Here is a 14,515-nt window from a genome sequence, read left to right as displayed (position 1 = left end):
GAAGGAAGGAAGGAAGGAAGGAAGGAAGGAAGGAAGGAAGGAAGGAAGGAAGGAAGGAAGGAAGGAAGGAAGGAAGGAAGGAAGGAAGGAAGGAAGGAAGAAAAAGGAAGGAAGGAAGAAAAAGGAAGGAAGGAAGAAAAAGGAAGGAAGGAAGGAAAAGGAAGGAAGGAAGGAAGGAAGGAAGGAAGGAAGGAAGGAAGGAAGGAAGGAAAAGGAAGGAAGGAAGGAAGGAAGGAAGGAAGGAAGGAAGGAAGGAAGGAAGGAAGGAAGGAAGGAAGGAAAAGGAAGGAAGGAAGGAAAAGGAAGGAAGGAAGGAAGGAAAAGGAAGGAAGGAAGGGACAGTCACAAATCATTGACCTCAGCCTCTACCTTTAAAAATTAGCGTTAAGAGCAAAAAAATAAAACCCAAAAGAAATAGGAGGATATAAAAGCAGAAATTAATGAAATAGAAAAAAAGATAAAAGAAAAAAATCAATAAAACTGAAAGCTAGTTCTTTGAGCAAGCAAAGTAATTAAAACTTCAGTCAAGTGAATTAAGAAAAAAAAGAGGGGCGCCTGGGTGGCTCAGTTGGTTGGGTGTCCAACTCTTGATTTCAGCTCAGGTCATGGTGTTGGCGGGTCATGGGATTCAGCCCTGCACTGGGCTGCACACTGACAGCACAGAGACCGCTTGGGATTCTCTTCTTCTCTCTCTGCCCCTCCCTTGCGCTCACATTCTCTCTCAAAATAAATCAATCAACTTAACAAAAAAATAATAATAATAATTGAAGCACCTGGGTGGCTCAGTTGGTTAAGCACCTGATTCTGAATTTTGGCTCAGGTCATAATCTCATGGTTCATAAGACAGAGCCCCACATCTGGCTCTGTGCTGACAGCATGGAGCTTGCTTGGGATTCTCTGTCCCTCTTTCTCTGTCTCTCCTCCACTCATTCATGCACACTCTCTCTCAAAAACAAAACAAACAAAAAACATTAAAAAAAGAATTCAGGGGCGCCTGGGTGGCTCAGTCAGTTAAGCGTCTGACTTTGGTTCAGGTCATGATCTCATGGTTCATGAGTTCGAGCCCCACATCGGCTCAGAGCCTGGAGTCTGCTTTGGATTCTGTGTCTCCCTCTCTCTCTGCCCCTCCTCTGCTCATGGTCTGTCTCTGTCTCTCAAAAATAAATTTTAAAAGTTAAAAATAATAATAATAAAATAAAAGAATTAAATTTCTCATTGCTATTCAAATAAGCAATATCAGAAATGGTAAGGAGGCATTGCCATAGAGTTTTAGACACTAAAAAAGAGAATATCATAAACAACTTCATGCTAAAAAATGTGACAACTTAAATGAAATCTACAAATCTCTTGAAAGATATCAAAAAGAAATAAACTGAATAACGCTATGTCCATTAGTGAAAACAAATTGATACTTTATACCCATGCCACAAAGATAACTCTAGGCCCAAATGGTTTCACTGGTGATTTTTACAAAACATTTAAGGAGAGTATAGCACCAGTTCTAAAAAAATAAAATAAAATAAAATAAAATCTATTCCAAAAAAACTGAAGAGAACATGTTCCACTTCATTCCTTGGGCCCAACATTTCTGATACAAAAATCAGAAAATGATTACAAGAAAATTTCAGATCAGTATCCTCCATGGACATAATCACAAAAATTCTTAAAATTTTCACTAAATCAAATCCAACATTATATAAAAGAAATAATGGAGCATACTCACGTGCGGTTTAGCTCCAAGCAGCAAGCAATCAATAAGTTTACAATAAAACTATATGATCATTTCAATAGACATGGGGGAAAAAAATCCATCACAGTGACATCTTGGCATACTAGGAATGAAAGGAAACTTCTCAGCCTGCTAAAGGACTCTACAAAAATGTACAGCCCATATCAGAGACGATCCTTTCTCTCTAGGATCTGGAAAGAGTCTAGCATGTCCGCCTTCACCACTCTATACAGCACTGCACTGGAGGTCTGAGCTGGTGCAAAAAGGGAAGGAAAACAAAAGGCATGCAGATGGTAAAAGAAAAAGTAATAGTTTTATTTACAGAGGTTATGATCATCTATGTAGAAAATTTCTAAAGATTCTATTATAAAGCTATTAGAAATAAAAAGTAAGTTTGGCTAGGTTGCAGGATACAAGTTTGGTACACAGAAATCAATTGTATTTTTATATGCTAGCAATGAACAATCAGAAACCAAAGTTAAAAGAATGCCACTTACAACAGCATCAATAATATTAAATACGTAAATGGAGAAAGTTGTGTATACACCCTTCCTATGCAATGAAAACTACAAAACAATGCTGACAAGGTATCAAAGAATATCCAAATAAATGGAGATATACCAAGCTAATGGATCAAAAGACACAGTGTTATTCAGATGTCATTTCACCCCCAAATCATGAACAGAGTCCACAAAATCCCCATAAATATTCCAACAGACATTCTGGAAGAGAAATTGACAAGCGTATACTAAAACCTATATGAAAACGCAGAGGACCTACACATGTAAAACAACAGAGCAGAAGACAGAGTCCAGAAATAAACTCACACATAAACGATCAATTAATTTTTGACCAAAGGTGTCAAAGTAATTCAACACAGACAGGATAATTTTTTCAGGGAACAGTGCTAGAACGATTGAATACCCTCAAGAAAGAAAATAAACCCCAACTCTCCCTTCACACCATATACTCAAATATATTTCAGATCTCAGTGTAAGAACTAAAACTATTATGCCTCTAAAAGAAAACACAGGAGCAAATTTTGTGAACTTGGTTTTGGCAAGTATTTCTTAAGTAGGATACAAAAAGTATCTAGTATTAAAAAACATATATTTAGGGGCGCCTGGGTGGCGCAGTCGGTTAAGCGTCCGACTTCAGCCAGGTCACGATCTTGCGGTCCGTGAGTTCGAGCCCCGCGTCAGGCTCTGGGCTGATGGCTCGGAGCCTGGAGCCTGTTTCCGATTCTGTGTCTCCCTCTCTCTCTGACCCTCCCTCGTTCATGCTCTGTCTCTCTCTGTCCCAAAAATAAATAAACGTTGAAAAAAAAAATTAAAAAAAAAAACCATATATTTGGACTTTATCAAAATTGAAAACTTTCAGACTTCAGAAACCTTAGTATTCAGAACGCTACTACGGAAATAAAAAAACAAACCACACACTGCCATAAAAATATTCAGAATATACATCTGACAAAGTACTGGTAGGGAGACATAAAAAAGAACTCTTACAACTCAATAACAAGAAAACAAACAATAAAAAATGGGCAGGAGATTTATATAGATACCTTCTATATATAAAAGATACATAGACATACACAGATGGCATATGGGCCCAACAATAGTAGTAATTAGGGAAATACAAATGAAGCCACACTGATGTGCTACTATAAATCCACTAGAATGTCTAAAACGAAAAAGATTAATCATACCAAGTGTTAATGAAATTGTGGAATAACTGAAACTCTCATCCACAGTTAATGGGGATCTAAAATAATAGAGCCACGTTCCAAGATAGTTTTGCAGTTTCTTAAAAGGTTAAACATACACTTATTCGACATGCCACCCATTCCATTCCTAGGCATTTAGTGAAAAGTAAAGTAGGTCCACACAAAAGCTTATACACAAAGGTTCACAGCGTTATGCGTAACAGCCCCAAAGTGGAAACAGCCCAAACGACCATCGACAGATGAACAGATAAGTAAACCGTAGTGTATCCATGCAATGGACAGTTCTGGCAATAAAAACAAATGAACTACCGATACAGACAACAGCACCTACTATGAGCTCAAAATACATCCGCTGAGTGGAAGAAGCCAGGAGTCCATAAAAAAAAAAAAGTCCATATCTTATTACTCATTTACATAAAATTCCATATGCAAACTATCATGTGAAAACGAATCTACAGTGATTGAAAGCAAATTAATAGTTGCCTGGGGCTATCGAGGGATGGATTACACACAGGAGCAGGAACTTTTAGGGGACAATGGATACGTTCATTACCTTGACTGAACAGACATATGCAAAACCTCACCAAATTGCCTATGTTAAATATATACAGCTTATTATATGCCAATACAGACAACAGACAGTATGTGGAGATCCAGTGAATGAATGATGAATGTAATATTTCAAGTCACCATAATGACGAACTACATCAACAAGCACCGTCGGAACAACAACTCAGTGATGGAGAAAGGGGAGTAGGGAAGAGAAAAGCTGGATTTGTACCCATTCCTTACAACAAAGTTATTTCAGAGCAAAGATTTAAAATGTAAATTGTGACACTACAACTGTACAGAATAAAATGCAGATTGACATTATATAAACTTGTTGAGGGAAGTCCTTGCCCAAGCATGCTGTAAAACACTGAAGGCACATATATACTTAAAAGCAAACAGGTCAAAACATAAACAACTGAGAATACTCAGTGTGAGTGTGGCACAGGTGGTAGTGTGTAAAAAATTTTATATTAACATTTCTGAGGGGCGCCTGGGTGGCTCAGTCGGTTGAGTGCCGACTTCGGCTCAGGTCATGATCTCACAGCTCGTGGGGTCAAGCCCCATGTCGGGTTCTGTGCTGACAGCTTGGAGCCTTGGATCCTGCTTCAGATTCTGTGTCTCCCTCTCTGCTCCTCCCCCCTGCTCACGCTCTATCTCCCTCTGTCTCTCTCTCTCTCTCCCTCTCTCTCTCTCTCTCAAAGATAGATAAACATTAAAAAAAAATTTTTAACATTTTTGAGAGGAATATTAAAACACAAAAGATACATATACGTTGGCATAACAGTTCAACTTTTAAGAACTTACAAAAACTCACAGATGTGCAAAGCTATTTTGTTCAGTGTTGTTCATGTTAGCAAAAAAGGGAAGGGAAAAATTGTAAGTGTCCGTCAGTGGGGACTGGCTAGATAAATTATGCCACTACAATGAAATATTATATGACCATGAAATAGAATAAATAGTACCCATGTGCATGCGGACACACACACACAAATACACACACACACACACACACACACACACTGTGCTGGCATGGACATTATACACTAAGGCAGATACAAAATAAAATATTTAGTTTGTTCCGTTTTTTATTAAAAAAACAAAGAGAGAGAGGCGACTGGGTGGCTTAATCAGCTAAGCATCCGACTCTTGATTTTGGCTCAGGTCATCACCTCACAGTTCGTGGGTTTGAGCCCGTGTGCTGCCAGGCTCCACGTTGACAGTGCAGATTCTCTGTCTCCCTCTCTCGCTCTCAAAAATATGTGTACTTATTTTTGAGAGAGACAGAGTGCAAGCTGGGGAGGGGCAGAGAGAGAAGGAGACACAGAATGCGAAACAGGCTCCAGACTCTGAGCAGTCAGCACAGAGCTGGACACGGGGCTTGAACCCACAAACCGCAAGATCATGACCTGAGCACAAGTCGGACGCTCAACTGCCTGAGCCACCCAGGCACCCCAAAATAAATAAACTTTTTTAAAGAAAGAGATATAACACATGTGTAGAAATAACACAGAAATATGATTTAAGCTGTGCGGTATGATATTATGAAAGATCTTCACATTCTACGTTAGATACTGCTGTGCTGTTTGGATGCTTTACAAGTAGGTGCTGATTTTGTTACCAGAAAAAAATAAACCTAAAAATCCTATGTAATAATTTGCCCTCACTGGCTTCTCATCACAGTCTTTCTCCAATTTGGTACCTCTAATAAATCCAAAATGCAATTTCACTTGCTAGTGCTATTTAAAAAGCTCTCCTTTTCCCATAAATCTGTAAACTGCTTTAGTCCGTCAGATTTCCTGGCTTAGTTTGAAAATCCTTTGCAGCTCTGGGTAAGCGCATAAATTCTGCTTTTTCTTGCTCATCCAAGAAAACAAACGCCAAGAGCATCAAAAGCAAATGCTAATAGATGTTTGTGGCTTTAACCGAAACTAGTAACTTTCTGCTGACATTTCCACTTTCTTTAAAAGTGGGTATTCTCAACCGTTTTGATCACAAAGAAACTATTGAATCCTACATTACTGGAGAAGTTTATGCAGAAGTAACATTCAGAGGTTAGTTACATCCTGAGAATGGGCGATCACTGATTTTACACTAGGCCCTCCAGGAATTCTTTACATTTACCACAAATTATTCTACTCCGTTCCCATCTACCCAAGGGGCCTAAACACAAGAGTTTTGGAGTCAGGGGACTAGGCAATGCCTGACGACCACAGTAGGCATTTTATTTTTTAACACAAAGCTGAACCCAAAGGTGGCCAATGACTGGGCATCTCCGGACAGTCCAGAGTCAGAAGTAAAATCAAATGGTGTCACCAGCCATGGCCAAACTACCTTTTGCAAGTATACCACCTTGGAGAACACTAGCCCGTCTTTCTATTTCATCTTCCCACCCATCACCAAGGGGAGAAAGATCGGCTGGTGACCACAGTCTAGGATGGATGGATCTAAGTGTAACAGCCCTGCCTCACCTCTCTCATGTGTTCATGAATGAATCAACACATACTGAAAGGCAAAAAGCGGGAGGGCAACGTGCTGGGAGCAAACGAGGTTGTACCCAGCAAGGTTTCTTCCCTAAGTGAAACTCACAATGTAACTGAGGATATGAGACTTAGGAAATCACCTACCACGGTACTAACCGACAGAAACAGAATGCAAACCACACGTTTTAAATGCTCTGGAAGCTGCCATAAACAAATAAAAAGAGATACATGAAACTAATAATATTTCACTTAGCCCAATATATCCAAAATAGTATTTTAACATATAATATTAGAAAATTAATCAGCTACTTAACACTTTTTTTTTAATCTGATATTTGACACTTAGAGCACATTTCTAGTCAAACTAGCTACGTTTCAGGGCTCAGCAGGCCCTATGTGGCTACTAGCTCCCCTGTGAGAAGTGCAGGTCTCTGGGGGAAATGTAATCAACACACAGGCACTGAGATGAGTGAAGGCAGAGACTCCCATAAACACCCAAGATTCACAGACATCCAGACAAGAAAACTGTCTCTTCAGTATAATACTATCTTTTCGCTTCTTTAAAATTTAATCTGGTGGTTTGGTTTCTCTGCTTCTCCCTCATCCCACTGTACCGGACTCCCTTCACTTGTCTGCTGCTCATTTTTACTGAGGTTTCCACTCATTTCTTTACAAGTCTAATTCCACAACCAACCAAGAGTAAAAACCAAAAAATGCAAAAAGCTACACTCCTGGGAAGTACAGATCACTTGTCTACTTCTGTGCTCTTTAACTACACTGTTTCCTTAGAGAGAAGGAAGAAGGAATACTATTTCCTCAAAGTGGGGCCCAGGATCTGGAGCAGAACTAACTAGACATGAGGATGATAATAAAACTCAGGATTCCACTGGCTCTGGAGAAGCCATATGGAACACACTCCCAATGTGTGCCCTAGGATTGGCCAAAGATATCCTAAGCTCTATTTTAGCATTTTTTTTCCAGTGGACACAATATGTGGTATTTATCTTAATAAAGTCCATCTTCTTTCAAACCAGTTGGGCTACTTATGCAGACACCAGTGACGCTTCAAGCCAAGTTTGCTGATATAAGTTTATTTTCCTTAGCTTCCACCCATTTATTCTGGCTAACCGGCTATCAGGATACTGATCTGATGAGAGTGTTCAGTTGGTATACGGACAACTTCTCTTCATTCAATCTAGGGTCGAGAGATTACACCCTTGCCCTAGAGGGCTATTTTGCAAATACAAATTGATGACACAAGCTACCAAGAACAGATCCGTGCATATCCATTTCCTCCCCTTCACACACACACACACACACACACACACACACACAAAACACAACCAAGTACGTACTTTTATGACAGTGCATGAGTAGTGTGTGAAGTCATCACGTATACAACAGCTGGTTTTAGAGTTCCATTCTGCAGTCTATAGAAACCCTGAACAGGGACCCATGCAAGTTTGAAGCAACAGATTTATCTCCTACATCCAGTAAGCACTCTTTGTGTAACTTTGAAAGTATCTTCCTAAGTCAAGTATTTTGAAATTTTAATCAAATCTTGTTTTCTACTTTAGAAATTCATGCCCATGTGCACAGCAGAATCATATTAACAGCATATTGGACACAAGTGTGCAGAGTCCTAACCTCATAAGGAACCTGTCATTTTAACATACGCTGAAAGAACCAATTCACATCAGGTGGGTCGCAAGTAGAAAAGAGCCAAGTAATTTTAAAAGCCTGATGGATGCACAGGACTGAAAACATTTCTTAAAAGTAATGTGGTTGCCAGTCTATACTACACTGGTGTCTTCATGATTAAATCCTTGCGGCTCCAAGGGTCCATAAAGAGACTCTTTCCTAAAGATACCGTTGACTTGAAAGATTTACTCGAGCTTGCTTCAGCTGCTATCCTCAAGATTGCTAAAACAATATAATTGTCAAACTAGCGTATTGCTAATCCCATTTTTATTGTTAACATTTGCCACTGAAATTGCTCTTTAATTGTTTGTTTTGGAACAGACACATAAAACATCATGACAGCGATATTTTGGCACATATTGGAAAATCTGCTATGAATAAAGATTTTTTTCCCAATAAAATACAGTTTGCCTATATTACTTGGTATCAAAATGATTTACTGAAGTAGGCCAAAACATAAACCACTGAAATAAAGTGAGGTGAGATTAGAGTTACAGCAAAATCCACAGGCTGATTCATTCAAATTCATACTTAAGACACATTTAAAAGCAACTTCTACTCTTTGGAAAAGGGCAAAAGGGGAAAGAAGAACGCCTTCCATCCCGCTCAGCCAGCAAGGCGGCACTCGGATCCAAGCCACTGGGTCCTTCTGATGGTTCACATTCTTAAGAACCCACATTTGTTACACAGATCCAGACTGCCTTAGCATGCTAGGCTGAAGGCTGAATAGGAAGCCATTTAGCTTAATCCAACGCTGCCTGCCTGAGTCTCCAGCCCCTACTCAACACAGCTGCCTCCCAAGGCCAAGGAAAAGGCAGGCCCCCCACCCAGGTGGGCCCCGCCAGGGAAGCAGTGACCAGCTGCTGTGACAGCTCCTTTGTTGTAAGCAATCGCTATCTGGCTTTCCCCACCACTTGGCCTGTCCAGAGCTGGGAAACTTGCAGCTGGACCCCAGGATTAAAACCATTCTGCCCTGCTCTCTGCCCTGAATGTGGTGTTGGAACTCCTTAGATCAAACCTCTGAAACCGACCTTTGTGTCTTATGTCTCCTTCCCCACTTTCAAAAGCCTTGCTGATGGAGATTCCAGCCCTCAACCAGTCTCCAAGTTTCCAGTATTATCCCATAACCCTAAGCCTGATTCTCTCCAAGGCCCAACCTCTATCTGAGCAGTCTACCTTCTCAGTGCACACAGTCCCTGCAGCTAGAGGCTCTAAAAGATCTTTTTTTGTTGTTGTTGTTTAACTAGAGGATACTATCTGATTTTGAAAAGCATAAATTATGTGCAAAGCCAAGCAAATATGAAACCACCACAGTATAAAGCCTGCAGGATCTGGCTCCCATTCCAGACTCCCTGCCTACACTTCTCCATGGTCTCTGGTCCAGGTGCATCCAAGTACTCACCTTCTCCTCATGGCAACTCCCTCTCAAGGCCACATTCAAAGGTTACTACTTCTGTGAGACTCGTCTCCCTGCAATGAACAGAAGATCCTCCCCTGGGATCCAGAGCATTCTCTCGCTCCCCATACAAAGCTCCTGCACTGCTCCTGTCCAATTATGTGCTCGCACATCGCTCTTCCTGCATTATGAATCCAGAGGGCCCAGATGTTTAGCTATCCAGACAGGAGGGAGCACTGTGCCTCCTGAGGAGACAGTTACAACTGGAAATGGCTTTTTTTTTTTCCTTCAAAATAATGAAGACTACTTTCAAATGGTTATGTGCTTAACCAATTTTTCTATTTACTATAATTGACAATGTTACATTAGTTTCAGGTGCACAACATGGTGATGTGACTAAGTCTCTACGTTATCCTATGCTGTTCACCATATGACACTATTACAATACCACTGACGATATTCTTTACACTATCTGTGCTTTTTATTCCCATGACTTATTCATTCCATAACCGGAAGCCTATACCTCCCACTCTCCTTCACCCATTCTGCCCATCCCCCACACCCCTGGCAACCATCAGTTTGTTCTCTGTATTTATAGGTCTGATTCTGCTTTTTGTTTATTCATTTATGTGGTTTTTTAGATTCCACAAAGCAGTGAAATCATATATTTGTCTTTCTCTGACTTATTTCACTTAGCATAATATTGTCTATGTTCATCCATGTTGTTGCGAATGGCAAGACCTCATACTTTATAGGGTTGAGTAATATTCCTGTGTGTGTGTGTGTGTGTGTGTGTGTGTGTGTTTACTCCCCACATCTTCATTATCCATTCATCTATCAACTGACACTTGGGTTGCTTCCATAGTTTGGCTACTGTAAATAATGCTGCAATTAACACGGGTGCATGTATGCTTTCAAAGTGTCTTCTTTTTCCTTGGGGAAATACCAATTAGCAGGGTCATATGGTATTCCTGGATCGTATGGTATTTCTACTGTTAATTTTTTGAGGACTCTCTATACTGTCTTCTACAGTGGCTGCCCCAGTTTGCATTCCCACCAACAGTGCACAAAGGTTTCCTTTTTCTCCACATCCTTGCCAACAATTGTTATTTCTTTTCAGTCTAGCTGTTCTGACAGGTGTGAGGGGACATCTCATGGTGGTTTTGATTTGCATTTCCCTGATGATTAATGATATTGAGCATCTTTTCATGTGTCTATTGGCCATCTGTGTGTCTTCTTTGGAGAAAGGTCTTTAGGTTCTCTGCCTATTTTTTTATTATTTTTTTTAATATGAAATTGATTGTCAAATTGGTTTCCATACAACATCCAGTGCTCATCCCAACAGGTATTTTTTTAATCAGACTGGGGTTTTTTTGGTGTTGAGTTCTGTGAGTTCTTTATACATTTTGAGTGTTAACCCCTTATCAGATAATAATCATTTGCAAGTATCTTCTCCCATTCAGTAGGTTGTCTTTCTGGTTTGTTTATTGTTTCCTTTGCCGTGCAGAAGATTTTTATTCTGGTGTAGCCCCAGTAGTTTATTTTTTCTGTTGTTTTGCTTGCCTGAGAAGACAGTTCTAGAAAAACGTTGCTACGGCTGATGTCAAAGAAATTGTTGCCTCTGTCCTCTTCTAAGAGTTTTGTGGTTTCAGGCCTCACACTTAGGTTTTTAATCTATTTTGAGTTTACTTTTGCGTATGGTCTAAGAAAGAAGTAGACTTTCATACTTTCACACGTAGCTGGCCAGTTTTCCCAGCACCATTTGCTGAAGAGACTAATTTTCCCTATTGTATGTTCTTCCCCCTTCTGTCACAGATTGACCATCAAAGCACGGATTTATTCCTGAGCTCTCTATTCTGTTCCAAAGATCGTTTTTGTGACAGTGCCATACCGTTTTGATTACTACAGCTTTGCACTATATCTTCACCAGCGTGGCCCATACTTAAAGCTCTTTGTTCTATCTGTGTACGATCTGTACATGGCTATTTGACACAGATAGGACATCAAATTCACAACGCTGCTCCCTTCATCTTCACTCCCCTCTAGGCCTACAGGAAAGACACAGAAGCTGCCTGCAATTCCTGCCCATAAGACAAACATTTGCTTTCTTAATGAGAAACATCTAGGAGAGGACACATGGCTAGTAAGAACACACTGTATGAGGAACTCGAGAAAAGAAGGAAGTTACAAAGCCTGTATCAGATTGTAAGGACATCAAACAGAAGATGGAAAACAGTTATGAGCTGAGAGTAGAGAAAAAAAGTCATCAAGAGGTCACTGTGGACCACCAGCCTTTTCTACTGTAATGGGGGTGGCACCAGCCTTTTCTATTGTAATGGGGGTGGGGGGCTAGAAGACACAAGGAGTATCCAACACACAGGACCCTGCACCATCTTCCACGGTGTCTCTTCTGATCAAACTGTTGCCGAGAAGCTGCTACGCGTATGCAGGACACCACACTGGCCGGGGGGATTAGACCCAAACTTAATGCAAGAATATACTGTGTTTCTGTGAAACCAGGAATCCCTCAGTTCCAAGATGCACCCATCATTTTATCAAGCACTAAGAAAGAAAAATGTTGCCAATTAAACTATGACATGGTTTCTCATTACTTACAAAGTTCCTTTTATTTTTATTGAAAGAGCCCTTTTAGACATATTCGGACATATATTTTTATAATGCATCACTCTTGGGCACTTAGAAAAAGAAAAAGAAAAATGAGATGAATTAGTTAAGGCAATGACAACCAGGTCTCCTGGCTGAAAGCAATCGCAAAATGCCACTGATTTGGAAAGTACATCCCAGTTTCAGAAATGTTAAATCTGTTAAATGCTAAAATCTGTTATTAAAAAAATGCATCATAGAATCACTAAAATGCTATGTCATGTCTTGCTCGGTGATAAAAGTTTAGAAAGGACAAGACAACTGTTCACAGGATAACTGCTATGAGGACATCTCACAGATTAAAAAATGTAATTATATAGAGGGGAAAACCTGAGATCATGCAACTCAAGAAAGACAAAAAAAAGAAAAGGGATTTAATAAGGTTCTTCACAGACATCAAAGTCCTGTCCCCAAAAGCAGTGGTTCCCAAATGTTGGGGGGGTTTTTTTTGTTTTTTTTTCTTTTTAACAACAGGACCTCTTTTTAAAATATGATCCTCCAAGAAACCTGAGTATGGAGCTATTCCGGTTAGGGGAAAGTATCATCCCAGACATGCCTGGGAGATCAGGGCTCAGGGCTCAGGACTCAGAACTGGCTGAGATCCTCACCTGGAGAGTGGAGGTCACCTCTACCCACTCTCTACGACATGACAAAGGTCTAAACCATGGCATTAATCAATTAAACATCTACCATGGTAAGATATGAAGCCTTGCTAGGTGCTCATTATACAAAGATTAATCAAGCCCAGAGGAACTTTGGTAACCTTCCAGAAGGAATTTCCTATGTGTGGAGTTTAGACCTTGAGGGGACTGGATAGGATGAGAACTTTTCATCAGTCACAAAAGGAGCTGCACTGACCTACACAGGTCAGAAAGACTCCTACCACAGCAAGGGGATGAGACACATCCCCACTTAAGGCCCACGGTAGCTCTAGAGCGCTCTCCATAGGTCTTCGACACCAGTCTCTTCAAACACAAGCCCGATACGGCTGGGTTTGGACAGCTTTGGCTCTTGCCCATACCCAACCCAACTCAAACCGGGCAGCTGACGGCACCCGCCGCCCTCCAAAACAAATCCGATGCTGCAACAAATCAGCAAGTCACGTATGTACCCTGCTGAAGGTGGAGACACACACCGGCCACTTGGCGAAGCTTAACGTCCCCATTAGACGGCTCTCCGTCTCCATGTTTCTTCCTCCCATTTTTCTCCATTTTTTTCTCCTGACACTGCTTATAAAATCTCCTTACTATTCAAAGCGATTCACTCCAGCCTCTCACTTTGCACATCCCCCTCGCACGGCGGCTCTGCGTCATCTCATCGTCACCTGAGCGCACTTTGGAAATACCACCCACTCTCGCCCCTTGTCCCCATCCAATCACATGACTCAGCAAACCCAACCCACTCTCCTGAAAGGAAAAGGTTCATCTGTAGCTAAGAAAAGTAATGTTTTCACCATTTAGCCATTATCAACACACAAACAACCTATAGGCTAACAGTTTTGGATTAAAGAAAGCTAATTTCCATGGGTACAGTTAGCAGACTATCACGGCTACTGCTCCATTAAAGACCAAGGGAGGTTAGGCCAGTCTGGCTGGGGACGTGTCTCCTCCTTTGTCCCTTCTGCTGTCAGTCAGCTTTGTAGGGCAAGTTTTTGGTAAAGGGGGATAACCCACTAGGTACAAGAGAACAGAGCACTAAGGGCACTGTGTTGATGTACGGATTTCCAGCCTACTTCTCAAACCTGCCTTTGGTAATAAATAGGGATTTATCAGAAATGGGAAGTCAACTCTGCAATCCCATTTTATTCTCTACACATAGGAACCATAGGTGAAATGTTTTCTTTAACAGATGGTTTTCAGTTGAGTAGCATTCTGTGAAGAGAAAAAAAGGTGTTTGGAGCTGTTCTACATCCTGAAGAACATAACTTTCTACCCATAGGCCCAAAACTGCTGATCTGACTCATGACTACAACGTCAGAGGGATTCACAGCGAGCATCAGAAAATTCATACTGAAGCGTAGTGGTCATCCCTCTGCCCTTCCTCCGCAAACCAACCTCAGATGAAGGACTTGTGACACGAGTGCAGGTGGTTAAACAGTGTCCCTATACAATTTCAGAGCTGGACAGGAGCTCAGGCAAGGAAACTGAGGCCTGATAAGGTGAAGTGAGACAATGAAGGGCAAAGAATCCTTCTGGACAGAGTCAGGGTTAGAACCCAACCACACAACATGGTCGAAACCTTAACATTCTTAAAATTTCACTTGAATT

General features: G+C 40.9%; 1 protein-coding gene across 15 annotated transcripts in view; it reads right to left on the bottom strand.

Moving 5' to 3' along the window:
* ULK4 (unc-51 like kinase 4) overlaps positions 1 to 14,515 on the bottom strand; it is a 571,462-nt gene that overhangs the window by 288,827 nt on the left and 268,120 nt on the right. Inside the window, exon 32 of one of the 15 annotated variants that reach the window (XM_053221619.1) lies at positions 7,845 to 14,119. The exons of the other annotated variants lie outside the window; for them this stretch is intronic. Coding sequence (XP_053077594.1) covers positions 14,090 to 14,119 — 30 coding nt within the window. The 3' untranslated portion in view covers positions 7,845 to 14,089. Of the gene's footprint in view, positions 1 to 7,844; positions 14,120 to 14,515 lie in introns of those variants that run through there. 15 annotated transcript variants of the gene reach the window in all.

This window comes from Acinonyx jubatus, chromosome C2 (assembly GCF_027475565.1).
Source record: "Acinonyx jubatus isolate Ajub_Pintada_27869175 chromosome C2, VMU_Ajub_asm_v1.0, whole genome shotgun sequence".
Lineage (NCBI taxonomy): Eukaryota > Metazoa > Chordata > Mammalia > Carnivora > Felidae > Acinonyx > Acinonyx jubatus.
This window is presented reverse-complemented; position numbering and strand designations above follow the sequence as displayed.